The 18,715-nt window shown below is 42.8% G+C and overlaps 2 protein-coding genes, 1 long non-coding RNA gene and 1 other non-coding gene across 11 annotated transcripts in view; 2 read left to right on the top strand and 2 right to left on the bottom strand.

The window, feature by feature from the left end:
• Nucleotides 1–542: 542 nt before the first annotated feature.
• On the bottom strand, nucleotides 543–5,165 carry Thumpd1 (THUMP domain containing 1). Its single transcript, XM_050143322.1, has 4 exons — nucleotides 4,857–5,165; nucleotides 3,323–3,497; nucleotides 2,243–2,491; nucleotides 543–1,371 (listed from the first exon to the last, which is right to left on the bottom strand). Exons 1-4 carry the CDS (start codon nucleotides 5,085–5,087, stop codon nucleotides 965–967), a joined length of 1,062 nt encoding a protein of 353 aa, XP_049999279.1. The 5' UTR covers nucleotides 5,088–5,165; the 3' UTR covers nucleotides 543–964.
• Nucleotides 5,166–10,505: 5,340 nt separating this feature from the next.
• Nucleotides 10,506–18,715, top strand: part of Acsm3 (acyl-CoA synthetase medium chain family member 3) — a 26,619-nt gene continuing 18,409 nt past the window's right edge. For 2 of the 7 annotated variants that reach the window (XM_050143301.1, XM_050143294.1), the window contains exons 1-3: nucleotides 10,506–10,647; nucleotides 16,561–16,834; nucleotides 17,447–17,657. In XM_050143301.1, coding sequence (XP_049999258.1) covers nucleotides 16,634–16,834; nucleotides 17,447–17,657 — 412 coding nt within the window. In that variant the 5' untranslated portion in view covers nucleotides 10,506–10,647; nucleotides 16,561–16,633. Of the gene's footprint in view, nucleotides 10,648–13,157; nucleotides 13,223–15,571; nucleotides 15,650–15,882; nucleotides 16,003–16,560; nucleotides 16,835–17,446; nucleotides 17,658–18,715 lie in introns of all 7 variants that reach the window. The other 5 variants (XM_050143296.1, XM_050143297.1, XM_050143295.1 and 2 more) reach the window with 5 other exon arrangements.
• Nucleotides 10,910–11,016, top strand: LOC126502414 (U6 spliceosomal RNA). The gene has a single exon (XR_007591920.1). It is a non-coding gene; the product is annotated as a U6 spliceosomal RNA (small nuclear RNA).
• Nucleotides 12,323–18,715, bottom strand: part of LOC126502369 (uncharacterized) — an 11,820-nt gene continuing 5,427 nt past the window's right edge. For both annotated transcript variants that reach the window (XR_007591910.1, XR_007591911.1), the window contains exons 2-3: nucleotides 13,769–13,856; nucleotides 12,323–12,742 (exon numbers count right to left, since the gene is read on the bottom strand). This is a non-coding gene — a long non-coding RNA (uncharacterized lncRNA). The remainder of the gene's footprint in view (nucleotides 12,743–13,768; nucleotides 13,857–18,715) is intronic.

The following is an 18,715-nucleotide window of genomic DNA, read 5'->3' as shown; positions in this document are numbered from 1 at the left end:
TCCAGCCCCATCTGCATTAGCAAGGTGCTTCCTACTCTGCTTCTCCAACATCCTTTTGTTCTGGCTTACTTAGCAATACTCTAGCATCTCAGAAGAAATGTATTCTCATGTCACTCGCTTTTTGCTTAGCCCCTTGTGCTGGGAACCGTAGCTTTTATATTTTCTAACTTGTATTAAGATTTAAACACAAACCTTTTTCCCAGCCCAATGTTACAGCCACTTTGCAGTCCCTACCTGGACAGTTTGTTTTGCAGTGCTCATAGGTCGCTTCGACCCTTCACATCTCTACCTATGAGGAACTCTTGAAAGCATGACAAACTGGAAGGACAGCTTGGACAGCAAGCAGTCTAGTGAAGCCCCGGGGCAGTAGCTTTCCACTGTTTTTGTACTTGTACAGGGTGAGTCGGCACAAAGAGTCCTCATCCCTAACCTTATGAGAAACACCCATGGGCCTATACCTAGGACAGCCCTCTTCTCTGACATCTCTAAAACTGCAGCGATGGGCCATCAGACTTGCTTTTAACATTAAAACAAACAACAAGGAAAACAAAGTCATCACAAAATGATTCCCATATAACCCACAGTGGTACTATGTATCCAATGAAACGGTAGGCACAGCTGAGCTGTGTGCAGCACATAACTTCCTCAGAATGAGAATGTCCTGCTGATTTCCCACTAAGACTCTGTGTAGTTCCACATGAGTTGGCAGTGCTTAAAGGGTAAGTAGAGAAAGTAATCCGGAGGCAGAGGCCAATGCCCTCCTCACCTCCCCTAGGTAACAGTACATGGGGCTGCACACACTGACATACAGGCCTGGAAGGGCTCTAACAAAATTGTCATCGGAGGCTGTGAGATCAGCATGAAGCAGCACACAAAAGTCAATACATATTATCACAATTTTACATTGAACCCCAATAGCTTGTTGCAGAACCCCAGCTGAGACCCAACTCCCCCACAGAATGATCTATGAGAGCTCATTTTCATTTGACTTTGGTCCTTCTGAGCCTCCACTTTCAAGTTCAGGTTTAGCTTCTCCCTCACTTCCTGCTGGGGTTTCAGACCTTGGTTTTCTCGGCTCCAGCTCCTCGCTGCTCTCTGCTGCCACTTGCTGGCTATTTTTCCCTTCCGAAGGATCACTTTGACTCACCTTGGTATCAGGTTCCAACTTTGCTTCTTTGCCATTTCCCAGCTTTGGGTGAGGCTGTGAGTCTTTTGCACTCTTCACTACCTCCTGGAGGTTGTATTTTCTAAATAGCACATAATCTTTCACAACACTCAGGCAACACACAGCTTTGATGATTTCTACTACCACCGTGTACTCTGGATTAGTGAGATCCACTTTATTTTCTGAATTGAGGCTGCCCACTATTCCTGTAACAAAAATAGGAAAATGGGCTAAGAAGGAAGATATCATTACGCCTGATATAGTCAAACAGGCTTTTATCCCTTACCATCTCGGATTTGTTAAGACAGGGTTTATTAAGAATTAATTGTTCTTTGTGGCCATCAATCAAAGTCTATTAATACTTTATTTTCCAGACAGGGTCTCTATGTAGCCCTGGCTGGCCTGGAACTCACTGTGTAGACCAGGCTGGCCTTGAATTCATAGAGATTCACCTGCCTCCACCTCCCAACTGTGGGATCAAGTGCCTGGATCCATCAACGCTTTTAATAACTAAATGCAAATGAAACCTTGAGACACTTAATAAGAGAACATTTGGTGGAATGGAGAGATGACTCAGCAGCTATGAGCATGCATTGCTCCTACAGAAGGCCCATCTGTTCGGCTAGACAATTGCCTGTTAACTCTGGCTCAAAAGGCTATGACAGCCTCTTCAGGCCTCTGTGGGCAATGCACTCATGTGTGCAAACACAACTAAGTGTGAATCAAAATACTTAGGGAAAAAAAAAATCTGTATTTAACATGAACAGACTGTTTTTAGTTGTCATTATCCCTAAACAAGACAGTTTAATTTCATGGAAGTTCCATCAGACTAAGAATTCTAAGTTATCCAAAGATGATATAAAATATCCAAGAGAACATGTGCAGATTATATGCAAATACTACACCAAAACAGTCAGTTTATATAAGACTTACCTGGGCACTCGCAGGTTTTGGTATTCCTAGGGGATCTAATGACCAGTCTCCCATGGGTATGGGTAGACAACTGTACTTTCCCAAATAGCTGACTTTTTACCAGAGGCTCTGCCTCCCATCTATAAAATCACTAGTAAAACCCACCTGCCAGTTCTTTAATAACTTCTTCTCTATTCATATGGCTGTTATTTCGAGACTTATAGACAATCTGAAATGTCCCTTTGTTTGGGGCTTTAAACCAGGGCTCCAAAAACGTTTCTGCGTATTTTTTCATGTCTTCTAAGAAAGCTTTGCATGTGCCTGAGATGGGCAGCATTCGCAGAATAACTCGTGTCTTCTTTTTCTTGGTTTTGTACATATCCTGTAGAATATGATGCACCAGTTTCTCGGGTTCTAAGGAAAAAGAACAAAACAAGGTTCTGTACCAATTAGTGTTTCTCTAGTGTCTATCATATATCTAGGACTTTAACTTTACACCATCTATACTGCTTTTGCTATAAATAAATGTTGATGTTCTTGTAATACAAACTAAGAGCAACAAGCATTCTACAGCACATTTTTACAAAAACAAAATCTGTACTTTACTTGAAGACTTACTCAGCTCACTAGCTACTGTGTACAGAAACCCAGCTCTAGCTGGGAAAGAATCCCAGCACCATGGAGCACAGCACAACACAGTCAATCACAGGCTACTTCCCAACTATATGTCATCGGAGATGTTAGTGTTAGTATTTTTGAATTAGTGATCATACTTGAAAGTCAAAGGAATTCCATTTCCAGATCTTTAACTAATTGGATCAGGTCCTCCATTTCTAAATGGCAATTAAGCCTGGTACTAAGTAGCAGCTGCTCTTTTGAGACAGAATATATACTTTCATTCTACCTTAAGTTACACACAAAGAAAGGACACAGCACTGCCAGGTCCCCACTCTTAAGTCAACGCTACCCTCACCACCTTCCACTTCTCCATACTATTATGAGACTAAAATAATACAATTCCAAAATATGGAGTAAGAAACAAATTCCCCGAGTGTGGTATATGTCATCTGAAAATGGTTTCAGAAATATCTGGGCACGGAGCTACGGCTGATGGAATGTGGGGGACATTACCACAACGTGACTTGACAGCCATACCATGAAGCCACTGTCTAGGCAGTATCTGCTAAGACAGAGATGTCCAGATACCGTGGGATCAATGATCTCAGGGGCGTTATTTACACACACCTATCCCAAGGGTCCTGATGAAGACTACATTGTTTGCTCCGCTCTCCACTGACTGGAACCTTCTTAGCCTCATCTCCGTAGAAGCCTTAATGTCACCAACTTCCTTCTTCAAGGCAGCCTCGGCATCATCATCTTCTCCCTCGCTTCCAGAGGGCTGCTGGTCCTTGTCTATAAACTGTTACATAAAACCAGTTAAAACACTGCAATTAACTATTCATGTGAAACCCCCAATGGCACAGGTCTCAACGTTGGCTCTAAATGATTTTATTAGGTGATTAAAATAATAATGCTTCCAAAATGTAGATCACACAGTGAGTTCCCTGAATGTGGCATGTATCCTCTGAAAATGGTTGCAGAAATATCTTGACAGAGGCAGCAATGTGTTCATTAGATGAAGCGCACGTCACGGTGGACTTTAACACCACCACTGCCTATCACTGCGGCCGACAGGGTACTTTCTTTTTGGTGAGATGAGAACCAAGCCAGGGGAGCACACCTTTAATCCCACCACTCGGAAGCCAGAGGCAGGCGGATCTCTATGAGTTCAAGGCCAGCTTGGTCTACAAGAGCTAGTTCCAGGACAGGCTCTAAAGCTTCAGAGAAACCCTGGTCTTGTAAAACAAAGAGCAAAACAAAAAAAAAAAAAAAAAAAAAAAAAAAAAAAAAAAAAAAAAAAAAAAAAAAAAAAAAAAAAAAAAAAAAAAAAAAGAACCAAATGCATAAGAGAACTAAAACCATGACTCCTGCTCTACTAAGAAAAAAAAAAAAAAAGGCAGAGAAGGTGGTCAAGAACTTGCTTAAGCCTGGCACAGTGGCCAATACTTGCAATCCTTACACGTCGGAAGCTGAGGCCAGGCTGAGGTAGCCAGCAGTCTTCCCTCAGAAACAGAAGGAACACAACAACAAAAAGGAACTTGCGTACCGCACCAGCAGAGATAGGACACGCGCTCCTACCTAGGGGGTTTTCATTTCATCCAGGTAATAAAAATAACTGCACACTGAAGGCGCTGTAACAGGTTTATATTCTGTCCACTCCTCTCCAATAATGGGAACCGCAGTACTATCTTTCTCCACACTTCGGGGTGTGCAGAATCTAAGTGGATAATATCATAGCTTCCAAACCTTAGAATGAGATTTGGGACTCATCAAGTTTTTATTTTCTGAAATGTATTTTCAAGTGCACTTGGAAAATTAGCATCCCGTATCAAACTTCCACTACCTAAGAGAGATTTTAGCTTGTACCAACTTCACACGGTCACAAGAAGCGCGCTTCTCAAAGTTCTTCAGCACACTACCTGGTCCACAGGGGGCAATCAACACGTGGGAGCCACAGTCATGAGTGATGTCAAGAAACGCCCCAAAGAGCCAGCCCACAAGTACACACCCACCAGGCAGGCGACCTCAACAGCGGCCACACCGGGGGAGGGGAAGGCAAGCGAGGTCGTTAAAGCACCTTACAGGTGCATCGGAGCAACCGCCGCCTCCGCTCCCCGGAAGAGGCCTGCAGGCGGTTTGATCTCCCCGAGGCCGGTACCTTTTCGGGTCCGTACATGTCGTCGCCATACTCGTTGAGCAGGCTGTAGGCCTCCTCCACGCACTTGCGCTCGTTCATGTTGCAGGTGATGAGGATGCCCTGCAGTCCGGGCTCCAGCTGCCTCGGTCCGCCTGCGTCACAGTGCCGGGCCCGCTTGGCCGGCAGAAATTGGGCCTTGCCTTTGCGCTTTCCGCCAACAGGCTGAGAAGACGGCTGAACGGGGGCCGCCATGCTGCCTCTGCTCCACGTTCCTTGGCGTAACTACGTCTGCGCGGACGCGGAGTGCTTGCGTCACACGTGCGCGACCGCCTGCCCTGAGGGTCCTGCCCGTCACCTTCGGCGGCCCCGCCCCGCCCCTCCCCTCGCGCGGAGTGACAGCCGCTTCAAGGCGGAGCCAGCGTGAAAACGTAGAATTTGGACTCTAACTGGACGTAAAACGCGCTCACGAAGAACTGGTTTATTTACTCACTCATATTTACTGACTTTTCTTAAAGTTAATATTTATCGTGCTAGGCACTATCTAAAATGCGGCGGTCAGGCCATCAGCAGGCCGTGAAGTTTATTGTCCTAATAATAAGCCAAAGTTTCTTAGGGGGTTTGTGTCTTTACAAATCTGCATATCCAATACAATTTCCTCTGGTGGTGCTGTGAGACTACACCAGATATGCAAAGTAAAACAAGACACGGGAAGCTGAAGGGATTCAGTGAAGGCAGACCCTGGTGCTATGGGAACGTGAAACACTGAGTTGTAAAATGTGCCTATATACTGTATTAATCAGTTTCTGCATGCTTCTGTTAGACACCGAAGTCCTAACATATGGGAATGCCATATGTAAGCTGTTCTATCGGGGAGCACCGTGTAGCCCAGGCTAGTGAAGAAGGCACTCTTTCCTGAAATTTTAAGGTCTATGTGGCAGCAGGAAGGTCCAGCCTCTACTGATGGACGGAGCCCTGAAAAGCCATACAAAGGCATTAGTTATTGAAAGTTACACAAAGTATTTCCTCATACCAAGGTCCCTAATCTAATTTACATGTCTTACAAAAGAGAGCATCACGTGCCTTCATGACTCTAGCCCTTTATCATGTATGTTTGCAATACACAATAACGCAAGAGCCCCAGGTGTGGCTGAGATGTCTTGTGAAATGGCTGCAATGCCCCTTCAACAAAACCATCACTGTTTTCCACAAGGATCCTTTAAGCACTGCTTAATGGGCCATCCTGGCAGGAACATGGAAGGCAGGGGTACTAACAGTTATTTGAACTGGAACTGGCTCAAGAGGTTTCAGAGGAGAAGAATTTTAGTAGTTGTCTAGAGATCATTCTTGTGATATTTTGGTGGAAAATGCAGCTGCTTTTGCCCTTTTCTGAATAGTCTGCCTGAGACTAAAATGAAAAGTTCTGGATTATTCCATTAGCATAGGGAATCTCAAAACAGCCTACATAGACTCTGTTGTGTGGTTACTGATGGTAACTCTAATGAAAATTTATAATGAAAAGGAGTAAGCTGAGCAAATAAAATACAAAACATACAGACTGAGAAGGGGTGCCAGAAAGTGGAACAGAGCTAATCCTGCGTTCAAAGAGATAAAAGGATTAAGAAAATAAATAAAGGGAGTGGTGACCTCAGAGCAAGATCCCGTCAGCTAAGTTTCCATTTGTGAAAAGGAACTAAATCTTCAAGTCAATGGTGGTGCAACCTTTTAATCTCAGCACTCAGAAGGGCAGAGGCTGATGGATCTCTGAGTTGGAGGCCAGCCAGGTCTATAGAGCAAGTTCAAGGCCAGCCAAACAGTAAAGGTAACAAATAAACAATCAAAAAACAAATGGTTGGCCGGGCGAAGGTGGCACATGCCTTTAATCCCAGCACTGGGGAGGCAGAGGCAGGCGGATCTCTGTGAGTTCGAGACTAGCCTGGTCTACAGAGCTAGTTCCAGGACAGGCTCCAAAACCACAGAGAAACCCTGTCTCAAAAAAAAAAAAAAAAACCCAACAACAACAAAAAAAAAACCCACAAATGGTTGCTGCCTTCTAAACTACGGCTATCCTAGTCAGCAACTGCAAGTCTGTCACTAGCAGTGGGTAGGCTGCAACAGCAGCAGTCCAAGGAAATTCTGTTCCCGTAGGCACCGACACTTTCAAAGCTACTAAGAACACTTATTTAAGACTCTGCAAGTTCAGCAGTCATTTTTCTGTGGGTCCCACATGTCCAGTTCATCTAGCATAACATCAAGCAGTCCAGGCAAGGGCAGTTTCTATTTTCATTCTTTTACATGTTGATATCCAGTTATGCCAGCACCATTTATTGAATATCTTTCTTTTTTCCATTTGATATTTATTGCTTCATTGTCAAAAATCAGGTGTACGAAGGTGTGTGGATTGATATCTGGGTCTTAGATATGATTCCATTGGTCGTCCTGTCTGTTTTTATGTTGATACCAAGCTGTTTTCAGTACTGTAGCTCTGTAGTAGAGTTTGAAGTCAGGGATTGTGATGCTTCCAGAAGTTCCTTTATTGTACAAGATTGTTTTGGATATCCTGGATTTTTTTTCATATGTAGTTGAGTATTGTTCTTTTGAGGTCTGTGAAGAAATTTGCTGGGATTTTGATGGGCATTGCATTGAATCTGTAGATTTTTTTTTGTTAAGATTGCTATTTTTACTATGTTAATTCTACCTACCCAAGAGCATGGGAGATCTTCCCATTTGCTGGTGTCTTGTTCAATTTCTTTCTTCAAAGATTTAAAGTTCTTCTCATAAGGTCTTCCACTTGTTTGGTTAGAGTTACCCCGAGATATTTTATGCTATTTGTGGCTATTGTGAAGGGTGATGTTTCTCTGATTTCTTTCTCAGCCCAATTATCATCTGTGTAAAGGAGGGCTACTGAATTTTTTGAGTTAATCTTGTATCCTCCTATATTACTGAAGGTGTTTATAAATTGTAGAAGTTCCTTAGTAGAATTTTTGGGATCCTTTATGTAAACTATAATATCATCAGCAAATAGTAAGAGTTTGACTTCTTCTTTTCTGGTTTGTATCCCCTTGATCTCCTTTTGTTGTCTTATTGCTCTAGCTAGAACCTCAAGTACTATATTGAATAGATATGGGGAGAGAAGACAACCTTGTCTTGTTCCTGATTTCAGTGGGATTGCTTTGAGTTTCTCTCCATTTAGTTTGATGTTATCTGTTGGCTTGCTGTATATTGCCTTTATTATGTTTAGGTATGTTCCTTGTATCCCTGCTATCTCCAAGACCTTTATCATAAAAGGATTCAAAATAATTTCTTTTTTCTTTCTTCTTTTTTTTTGAGACAGGGTTTCTCTGTAGCTTTGGAGCCTGTCCTGGAACTAGCTCTTGTAGACCATACTGGCCTTGAACTCACAGAGAGCAGCCTGCCTCTGCCTCCCAAGGGCTGAGATTAAAGGCGTTGCCCAGCTTCAACATAATTTCTTAATGGCAAGTTATCTAAGGTATAAATGATATAAAACATATAAGCATCAATTATTAGCATAGCAATTGCATCTTACTGCTCTACTGTATCCTATTTTGTATATTTTATTTGTAGTATACCCCAATTTTATTTGTAAGCAACCCCAGTAATTCTATTAGGAAACTCTTACAGCCGATAAACACTTTCAATGATGTGACTCAATACAAGATTTACTTTAAAAAAAAATCCATCAGGCAGTGGTAGCACACATCTTTAATCTAAACACTCGGGAGGCAGAGGTAGGTGGATCTCGGTAAGTTTGAGGCCAGACTGCTCTACAGAGTGAGTTCCGAAGCTACACAGAGAAACCCTATCCAGAAAAACAAAAACAAATACAAAATTGTAGCCCTTCTATATGCAAATGACAAACAGACTGAGAACTAAATCAGGGAAACAACATTCTTCTCAATAGTTAGAAACAATATAAACTATCTTGGGGGTAACCCTAGCCAAGCAAGTGAAAGACCCATATAGTAAAAACTTAAAACCTTGAAGAAAGAATAGGAGAAGACGTCAGAAGTTGGTAAGATCTCCTGTAGACAGAAGTTTCTCTCCTGCCTGGTCCTGCAGCCATTCAGTCCCAAAGAAACACACAGAGGCTTATATTAATTATAAATTGTTTGGCCTATTAGCTCAGACTTATTATTAACTACCTCTTACAACTTATATTAATCATAATTTTTATCTATGTTTAGCTATGTGGCTTAGTACCTTTTCTCAGTAAGGCATTCTCATCTTGATTCCTCTGTGTCTGGGCGGTAACTGTGTCTCTGCCTTTCTTCCTCCCAGAATTCTTTTAGTCTGGTTGCCTCGTCTATACTTCCTGCCTGGCTACTGGCCAATCAGCATTTTATTAAACCAATATGAGTGACAAATCTTTAAAGTGTACCACAGCATTACCCCCACAGCATTCTCCTACGCTCATGGATAGATAAGATTAATACGGTAAAAGTGGTCATTTTACCAAAAGCAATCTACAAATTCAACACAATCCCCATAAAAATTCCAACACAATTCTTTACCGACCTTGAAAAGACAATACTCAATTGCATATTTAAGACAAAAAACTCAGGGTAGCTAAAACAATTCTGAACAATAAAAGAACATCTGGAGGCATCACCATTCCTGATGTTTAGCTGGACTTCAGAGGTATAGTTATAAAAACTGTCCATCCTCTGTAACCAGGCAAGCCTTCCAGGGGTGGGACTGGGACACCAACCTAGCCACAAAACCTGTGTAGACCATGCTGGCCCCAAACTCAGCAGAGGTCCATCTGCCTTTGCATCCCAAGTGCTGGGACTAAAAGCACGTGCCACCATGCCCATTGTAGAAATTCCTGTCTTTAACTAAATTTGAGTTGGATTTTTATCACAAGCAACTGAATGAGTCATTTATTCACACACATTTATTGAATGGCTAACTTTTGTCAGATGATCCATCAGCAGCAAACAAAACAAAACAAAAACAAATTTTATTGTCAAACTTTGTGATAAGAGAAGCAAAAGGCTGTCCGAGGGAAAAGAGTGCTAGCTTAGGGAAGTCGGTGTACAAAGTGCCTCTGGCAGGGGATCTCCCCAAAGGAGGATTTGGCCACAGGCTCTCAGGGAAGAGTTTCAGGCAGTGGGGGTGCAAAGGTCTCAAGGCTGGAACTTGGCTGGGTCTGGGGCGAGTAGCGGAACTGTTGCAGCTGAAGGGCAGGGAGGCAGAGAAGACCCCACAGCTTCTTAGAGTCCTCTGAATGACTGGCGTGGTGAGAAACGCTCAAGTGACCTGACAGTGTTGAAGCGTAGTTCTTCCCTGTTACTGAACACTCTTATCAACCCTGCCCAAGGGTGTTCACGGTCTGTGTTTATTCATTTCAATACCAATACCTCCTTCAAGTGTTCTTTCCTCTTTCTGAGAACTTCTGCTGTTCACAGTCCTAGCCCTCACAACAGCTCCTCAGCTACCGCCTCCACCTCTGAAGGGCTGGGTCTACACGTGTGGGCCTCCAATTCTGGCAATTCTCCAATTCTCAGCAACTCTTTGGACACCTTTCCCTCCTGTGCACACAGCTTTCCCAGCTGACGAAAAGCCTGCCCTGTGTACAAATCATTACCTGTTAAGATGGGCAGGTCGCAGGTCGAGGTTACGTAAAGGTCCATGCTCCACCCTCCCGTGTGTCCACCAATCAAGTAAGGGAAGGCACTCGGGCTGCCAGCTCTCTGACTGTCACACTCCTTCCACTTCGAACTACTAAATCAGAGGTGAGAAATCAAGCCTCTCTTCAAATGAAGCAGGTCTGCTATCACTACTGCTACCCATCGTGAGTATCCTATTTGCTTGCTTTGTAATATATGTTCAGCAAACAAAACCAGCAAATCTGGAAAATGCTCTGTGAAGCCAGATGGCAAAAGTGTTTGTCTCAGAGCTCCTCAGTGGGAACACTGCTGAAGAAGTAGTGGGGATTGAGCCCTCACAGGCTGCAGGCTGAGTTTCCAGCTTAGGCATTTTGGTGAGGTTTGAGTTTTTAATATTGTGTAGGTGTGTTTACATGATAAAATGTTTCGGGAAAAAATTGAGTAGGGATGCTCGCTTCGGCAGCACATAGACTAAAATTGGAACGACACAGAGAAGATTAGCATGGCCCCTGCGCGAGGATGACACGCAAATTCATGATGAAGCGTAAATAAAAAAACATTGAGTAGGGGCCAAATGTTTCTCTGGTCTATTTGGCCACACCTTGCTCAATGATAGATGGAAATCCATCTCCTACAAATCCAAAACTATGCAAATTACCTCTGCGTAGTTTATGTTTGGGAAGTATAGAGATAGGAAATCTGTGACAATAAGTTCTCTCTGGGGACACTCTAAAGTCGTGTGTTGGGGAGTGGGGTTAAGGCAGGGTTCTTGGTGTATCTGTCAAACTGCTGTCATTCTTTGGGCTAACTAGGGGGAAGGGTGTTGTGGACGAGCCCTCTGCCCTGCATTTACATGGACTCAAAGCTGTATCTCAGATGAGACATTGAACACTTTGAGAGCCCATTTGGCCAGTCAGTGGTGCCTTCCTTAGAATTTTTCTTAGGAGCATTTCCGAGGCTTGGTGTAAAGCCCAGGTTTATGATGCAGAAGAGATCTTTTCTTTCATCTGTAAGGGATTTTACAGACCCGGAGAGGGCGCTTTTTAAGATGCTAATATCACCGATAAGACAGGAACTGACTGAGCCTTACAGAGTAAAAAAGAATATTACGACTTTGATGAGGGGGTGTCGATACTTTTTCTTTTCCTTTTTTTTTCTTTTTTGTTTTTTTTCTGGTTATTTCAAGACAGGGTATTTCTGTGTAACAGTCCTGGCTGTCCTGGAACTCGCTCTGTAGACCATGCTGTCCTGAAACCCACAAAGATCCACCTGCCTCTGCCTCCCAAGTGCTGGAATTGAAGGTGTGCACTACAACAGCCCAGCCTGACACTTCTTTTTGAAAAAAAAAAAAAAATGGTTTGTTTATTTTAAGTTCCAACTGACTGACCAATTTTCTGTCTTTTTTTTTAAATGTGAAACTTTTAATGTTCATTTGAAATAAGTTCTTTTTGAAAATCTACTTGTTGACAATTTCATACATGCACGTGTTTTGATCAAATCCACCCTCTATTATGGCCCCCCGCCCCTTCCCACTCCTGCTGAGCCCCTGCTGAGCTCCACCCCCTTCATGTCTATTTGGTTTTTTGAGACAGGGTTTCTCTGTAGATTTTTGGAGCCTGTCCTGGAACTAGCTGCTGAGCCCCAACAAGCCCCACCTCCTCCATGTCTTTTGTACCCAGTGAGTTAGTTTAATGAGGGTTCTTGCATGAGCATGGGTGGGTGGCTGTTTGTTGGAACATGAGGAATTTACCATTGGCAACACCAATGGATGCGTGAAAGATTCTGAATGAAGGAGAACCGCTGCACAGGATGGGGAGAAATCATACTGAACTCTGATTCTGCTTGGTATCGGTTAGTAAACTGTGTTTACCACCAGTGTAAACATCTGCACAGTTGTTTAATAGTCTGGAAACTTCTGTGGGGAGGAGACAGACCTGGCCTTGTTATATTCACAGACGTAGTCTCAGCATTTGATATAAGCCTTTCTCAGGTATCTGGTGGAAGAATGGGTGTACTAGTCACTTGGCTAAGAATAGACTTGAGGGCAGTGTGCTTCTCTAGAATGTGGAATAATAAAACTAATGCAAAATGCTGAGCGCAGTGCGGCCACTCACTTGTCAGAGCTCAGCAAACATGGTGTGTCCCTGAGGAGACCTTCCAAATTGTATCCATTTTTCCTTTTCATGAAACAACACATCTATTTGTTACCTCATTGACATGCGCCAGTCCATGACAGTAGAAGACTTTGTCTCTTTCATCCCCTCAATGCATTGTCTATATCTGCAACATTTCAAACTTTCGGTCAATATTTATTGAGTAAATAAATGACTCATACTAGCCTACAAAGCTTGGGTCAGGACCAGATCAAATTCTTGCCCTTTGTTTCAATTGGACCAGGAAATGTTCATTCTACTTCTTAACTATTTTAAAATAACATTGGTATTGAGAGAAAGAATCAGGGCATTCATTCTGAATAAATGGTTTCAATTTCTCACTTAAATTGCAAAATAATAGGGACAGCTCAAGTGATCAGCAATTGGGAACTATCAGCCGTTCAATACAATGCAAGGCAGCTGTTTTTTTTAATATAATAGAAAGCTCTATGAACTGATATGAAGTGACCTCTAAAATTACATTAGTGAAAACGGATTGGGTAGGTGGAATGGTGAGAATTTAGGCTGCCTGTTCTTTCCAGCCTGTGGAGAAATGAGAGTCTGCAGTCACATTTGAGATGCTGAGAAGCACAGTGACCCCTGGGAGGTAAGACTGGGGTTAAATACAGACCCTTCAAGACAGGAAGGGGATAGTTTTCAATGTGTATCTTTTATGGTCTTTGAATCATTTGAAGATATTATACCAAGAAGTAAAAACCAAGATGGGTTTGCTTCAGAGAACTTAGTGTTGTCTCTTTTAGACAAAACTTTCAGTCTTCAGCATTCAGCACTGGTGTGTGTGCATGTGTGTGTGTGTGTGTGTGTGTGTGTGTGTGTGTGTGTGTGTGTGTGTGTTGGGGGTGGGAGAGGTTCAAAAGAACTTGGTCCTAATCCTGTTAAGAAATTGGAGTACAGCCAAGAAGCCAGGTAGTTGCTTCAGCATGCAGCCAGCCAGTTGCTCTCTTGCTACCTGGCCCTGCTACCAAACAGAATGCCATTTGGGACCTTGAGGACTGAACCCTGGGGAAACAGCCTCAGGGTGATTTGGTTCTAAAAAAGTGGCTTTTTTGCATTGCTTTTTCTTCATAACTATTAGGTCAGAGAAAGTTCTGGGCGGTGCTTTCCCAACCCTGAACCTGAAGGAAAGTTTTACCTTGAGAAATTTCCTCCTTCAGTTTTTCTTTTAACGTTTTCTGTGAGTTCAGTTCTGAGCTGTTAACCAGACAGATCCTCAGCAAATGCTGCAACAACAGAAAGGCATTAGGTCAGCTCTGGCCAGTGCAGGGTGACCTGAACCACATTTGCTATCAAGCACTTGAAATACAACTCCTATAACCAATGAGTCAATTTTTCTTTTGCTTTACTTTCTCATTTTTATTAGCTCTTTGAAAATTTAATACAATGTGTTTTGATTATTTTGACCACCACCAGCCACTCCTCCCAGATCTACAAGGAAACTGTTTGCTAGGCACAGTAGGGCAGGCACCCGTATGAGCCCACAGGGACTTGTAACAGCACGGAGAAGGGGGGTGGGCACAGAGCTCCAAACCTTAGCTGGAGACTTATTAGCAATGAACTGATTTTTACAATTGCGCTTATATTAACATAAACTGCCTCACGTAGATGATGCAGGTAGTCACATGACTCTGGTTAAAGCATTGAGGCACCTCTTCGATCAACTATAACCCTAGAGTTAAAATTTCTCCCTTCTGAAAAAGCCATTTATTCACTCAACACATATTCCCTTTAGTTTTAATTTTTATCTATACTTTTTGAGACAGGATCTCACTATATAAACTAGGCTGGTTTTGAACTCACAGAAGTCTGCTTGCCTCTGCTTAGCAAGTTTTGGAGCTAAAGGTTAACAAATTATTTTTTTAATTGACTTTAATTTCAATTGGATCAAAAAACTGGATCAGAAGTCCATACACTTTGAATCAAATGTGGTTATGAGTCCCAGGACAGAAGTATGAGGATGACAGTCACGGCTCTGACTCTGACAGAATTTACAGTCCAGTACCATCAGCCGACTACAGCCGGTGAGATTAGCCAGACTGCTGTCCATATTAACAACTTTGGGAACTAACAGTGGTTTTCACACCTTTAAAAGTTGGGGAAGAAAAAGACAAACAGTGCTTCATAACACATGAAAACTGCATGAAATTCAAGTTTCAGTGTTCATCGATAAGGTGTTTGGAAGAAATTGACCATGTTTACTTATTTATGTATTACCAACATCTATGGCAGAGTTGAGTATCACAACAGAAAAAGTAAGGTCCATAAAGCCCGATATTCACATACCCTTGTTGGTGCCATGGGAACATTTTGCATTATTGAATTCAGTCTTTGGTAAACATACCTCTCTGTCAGAGGTTCTATCAGTGTTTTTACTAGTAAAATGGAAAGCTGAGATTCATAGTGGCTTATTATTCAAATAGAGAAACCATTAAATAAGTGGTAAGTAGACCTATTCCATGAGTGTATGATAAATAGGCAGTGGACTTAGCCAACACCCTAAAGACTATTGTTTCTCTCAATTGAACTTGTTGCTGGGAAATTTTGTTAAAAGATTGATATCCACTAATTCAACAGATCTGCAGTGGGACTCAAGCTTCTGACAAGCTTCCAGTTGTACTGATGGTTCCTAGATCCCAGGCTCTGAATGAGTGACTCTCAACTTGGGTTATGCATTACAATCTGAGGAAAATTTAAAAAATAGTATAGGCCCACTCCCTGAAATGCTGACTTAATTGGCAATGATGCAGGCATTCAAGTTTTTATAAAAAGCTTTCCTAGTGAGTCAATGCATTGACAAGGTCCCAAACCACTGCTCTGCTGGAGTCCTGTTGGCCCAAGGTAAAGCCATTCCAATGAGAATCCAAAGACCCAGGTTCGAGCCCTGACACAATAGGTAAAGTCTGATGCTTCCTCTGTTTGAGGTTCATTTTCTTTGAAGGTGAAAAGCAAGGAGGCCCAAGCAGGATGATCTCAGAAGCTCAAGATCCATGGGCTGGTCAGTTTCTCACACAACGAGGTGAGACATCAGGGAGCCTGGGTTTCATCAAATGCATCCAATGCATTAACATGATGCCCAGCCACCACATCCGCGTAGGATGCAGTTTAGCTGATATCTGGTATCTTGTCCTGGTTGGACACTTTATCATTACAGAAATGATTCCATATAGCCAGGCTGCCCTACCACACAGCTAGAATCACAGTTACAATTATGCTGTAATGATTATGAGAACAGTATCTGTTTTATTGCAGGAAAATTGTGGGAAGCATAAGGAGAAGAAACTCAGTCACAACCCCTGGAACACTAAAACTGTAGTTTTAATAGCCTCGGCCAAGTAAAATGACATTGTGATCAAACGACTACCCACAGAAGTAAGGAGTAGTAGGTGGCTGGGAAGGACCTCCCTGCACAGAAGCCCTGTTATTATATCTCCAAGCCTGGACTCGATGGTGGTAGTGTGGGCTCCTATTGGGAGCATGGGAACTGTAGCCTGTAAACCAGACAGACTCTAAACACAGACAGTGCTGTCAGGCCCAGCTGGCACTAGGCTCCTCTTAGTTTCCTCATATGCAGATCATCTGCGGGGTGTGATGTGCTATTAGATCATAAGCCTCTGCACAGTCACAGAAAGTTGAGAAATGCATGGAGAAAGCAATAGTGTGGGTGGTCAGGACAATGGGCTGGGCCTGAATCCAGCCACTGGCTCTTACTGTTTCCACCATCTGTAGACACAGATCATAACAGGACATACTTTACAGGGGTTCTCTAAGGATTTAATGGCAAAGAATACACAAAGCATCAAAGCAAATGCCCGGAAAATGATACTGAATGGGTCATGATGGAGAGTTATGGTAAAACTTAGGTGTGCTTTGTGGTCTTACTACTTTGCAAACCAAACTAAACGCATGTCATTTTTGCTTGTCTTTTAGCTGGATTAGTCTGCATGGAAATCCCAAGTGCTAAAACATCCAGCAGCGCCGATGCTAGATAGCTCTTGTCACCATGGCAATGTTACTTCATGCTAAGTGTTTGCAGCGCCTAGCAATTGCTGGTCCTCTAAGAGTCTTGTATAAAGATTACAGAACAGCAACCCCTCAGAACTTTTCCAACTATGAATCCATGAAACAGGACTTCAAACTAGAGATTCCAGAGCATTTCAATTTTGCAAAAGATGTCCTGGACCAATGGAGCAGTGTGGAGAAGGTACGGAACAAATGCCAGTCAGACTACAGTGACTCAATTGCAAGTGATCATAGCCCCCAAGAGTAGTTAGCAATGACTGTAGAGAGTTTCGCTACAACGAAGGGGTGGTTAGGGGAAGTCAGTAGTTGCTTCTGACATCTAAAAGTAGAGGGGCAGTACTGATGTCCTCTAATATGCGGAGCAGCCCCAGAACAAGGTATTATCCAGTCTATGAGGCCTTCGTGGCTGTTTGAGAAAGTCTAGGTTGTATTAATGCATCCTTTTTGTCCCCCCCCCCCACTTTTAAACAAAAAGGAGTAGAAAGTTATTTCAAGAGTCAAAATGAAAAGAAACGAAGTATGGATACTTCCCTGGGGAGATGGTGGGATGTATAAATTCTAACTTTTGGGAAAAAATTATCATGATAAATGAGAAAGGACTGTTCGCAAAAAACTGACATGGTTCCCAGCATGTAGAAATAAGAACTTCTGAGTGATCTGTACTTAATCCATGTATGTCCTGACTAATAACTGACTTGTGAGTTTTTGCAGAGAATTTGCTCCAATAAGTCAGCTGAAATATAATTTAACTGTATAACACCCTCTAAGTCCATGATGGCTGTGCTTTCCTCAGGCTGGAGGGAGACTTTCCAACCCAGCCTTTTGGTGGATAGATGGAAATGGAGGAGAAGTGAGATGGGGTTTTGAAGAACTCGGATCTTTATCCAGGAAATTTGCCAACATACTCACAGAAGCCTGTTCCTTGCAAAGGGGAGAGCGAGTAATGGTGATTCTGCCTAAGATCCCAGAGTGGTGGCTTGCGAATGTGGCCTGTCTGCGAACAGGTTGGTAAGGCTCACGCTCTGATCACATTGCAACAGGCAGCTTGATCCACACGTCTAACTAACCGTGAGCTACTTACCTGGGTACTGCTTGCTGTTTGGCAGCATTTAGTAACTCTACTTGCCAGATATGCTCCAAGAGTCATAGGTGCATCTCAGAAGGGTACAGCTATTTCGACATTCCTTTAACCTCTTCACCACTAGACTTTGTGTCCTTATCATAGCTAATGTTTTCTGTTCATGTTTGTGGTCATTCCCATCTTCTGAATTTTCTCTATACTGTTTGTTATGCGTGGAATGTCTTTCCCTCAAAACTAAGTATATGAGCGACTCTTACTCAACTTGAAAGTGTCAGGTTTTTATTGTTTTTAAAGATGTAATTATTTAGTGGATACCAGTGTTTTCCCTGCCATGTGTGTCTGCATGTTATGTGCATGCCTGGTGCCTGCAGAGGCCAAAAGAGGATGTCATCAGATCCTGGGGAACTGAAGTTAAGGATGGTTGTGAACCCCGACATGGGTACTGGGAATAGAACCTGGGTCTTCTGCAAGAGCAGCCAGTGCTCCTAACCTCTGGGCCATCTCTCCAGCTCTCTCAATCTTCAGTTTAATGTTACCTTCTCAGACAACCATACTCTGGTGTTTCAAAGTGGATACTACTGTCTTTAAACACCTGTTATAGTTACTGTTCTGTTGCTGGAAGGGACACCATGACCTAGGCACTTTGTAAAAGAAAAGCATTTAATTAGTGGCTTGCTTACAATTCCAGAGAGTTAGTCCATTTCCATTATGGTGGGAAAGAGGCATGGTGCTGGAGCAGTAACTGAGAGTTTACATCTGATCTACAAGCAGGAAGCAGAGAGAAGGCAAGACTGGGCCTCTGGTTTGAAACCTCAGAGCCTCCAACAAGGCCACAATCTCCTAATCCTTTCTGAATAGTCTACCAACTGGGAGCCAAATATTAGTGGGCTTTTGGGGCTGTTCTCATTCAAACCACCACAGCACCCTAAAGTAGTATATGTTACTATTTAAACTTTTGAGGCATAGTATCTGCCTATATAT

This window comes from Alexandromys fortis, unplaced genomic scaffold, assembly GCF_014885135.2.
Source record: "Alexandromys fortis isolate MF-2015 unplaced genomic scaffold, M_Fortis_MF-2015_v1.1 scaffold_45, whole genome shotgun sequence".
NCBI classification, from domain to species: domain Eukaryota; kingdom Metazoa; phylum Chordata; class Mammalia; order Rodentia; family Cricetidae; genus Alexandromys; species Alexandromys fortis.
This window is presented reverse-complemented; position numbering and strand designations above follow the sequence as displayed.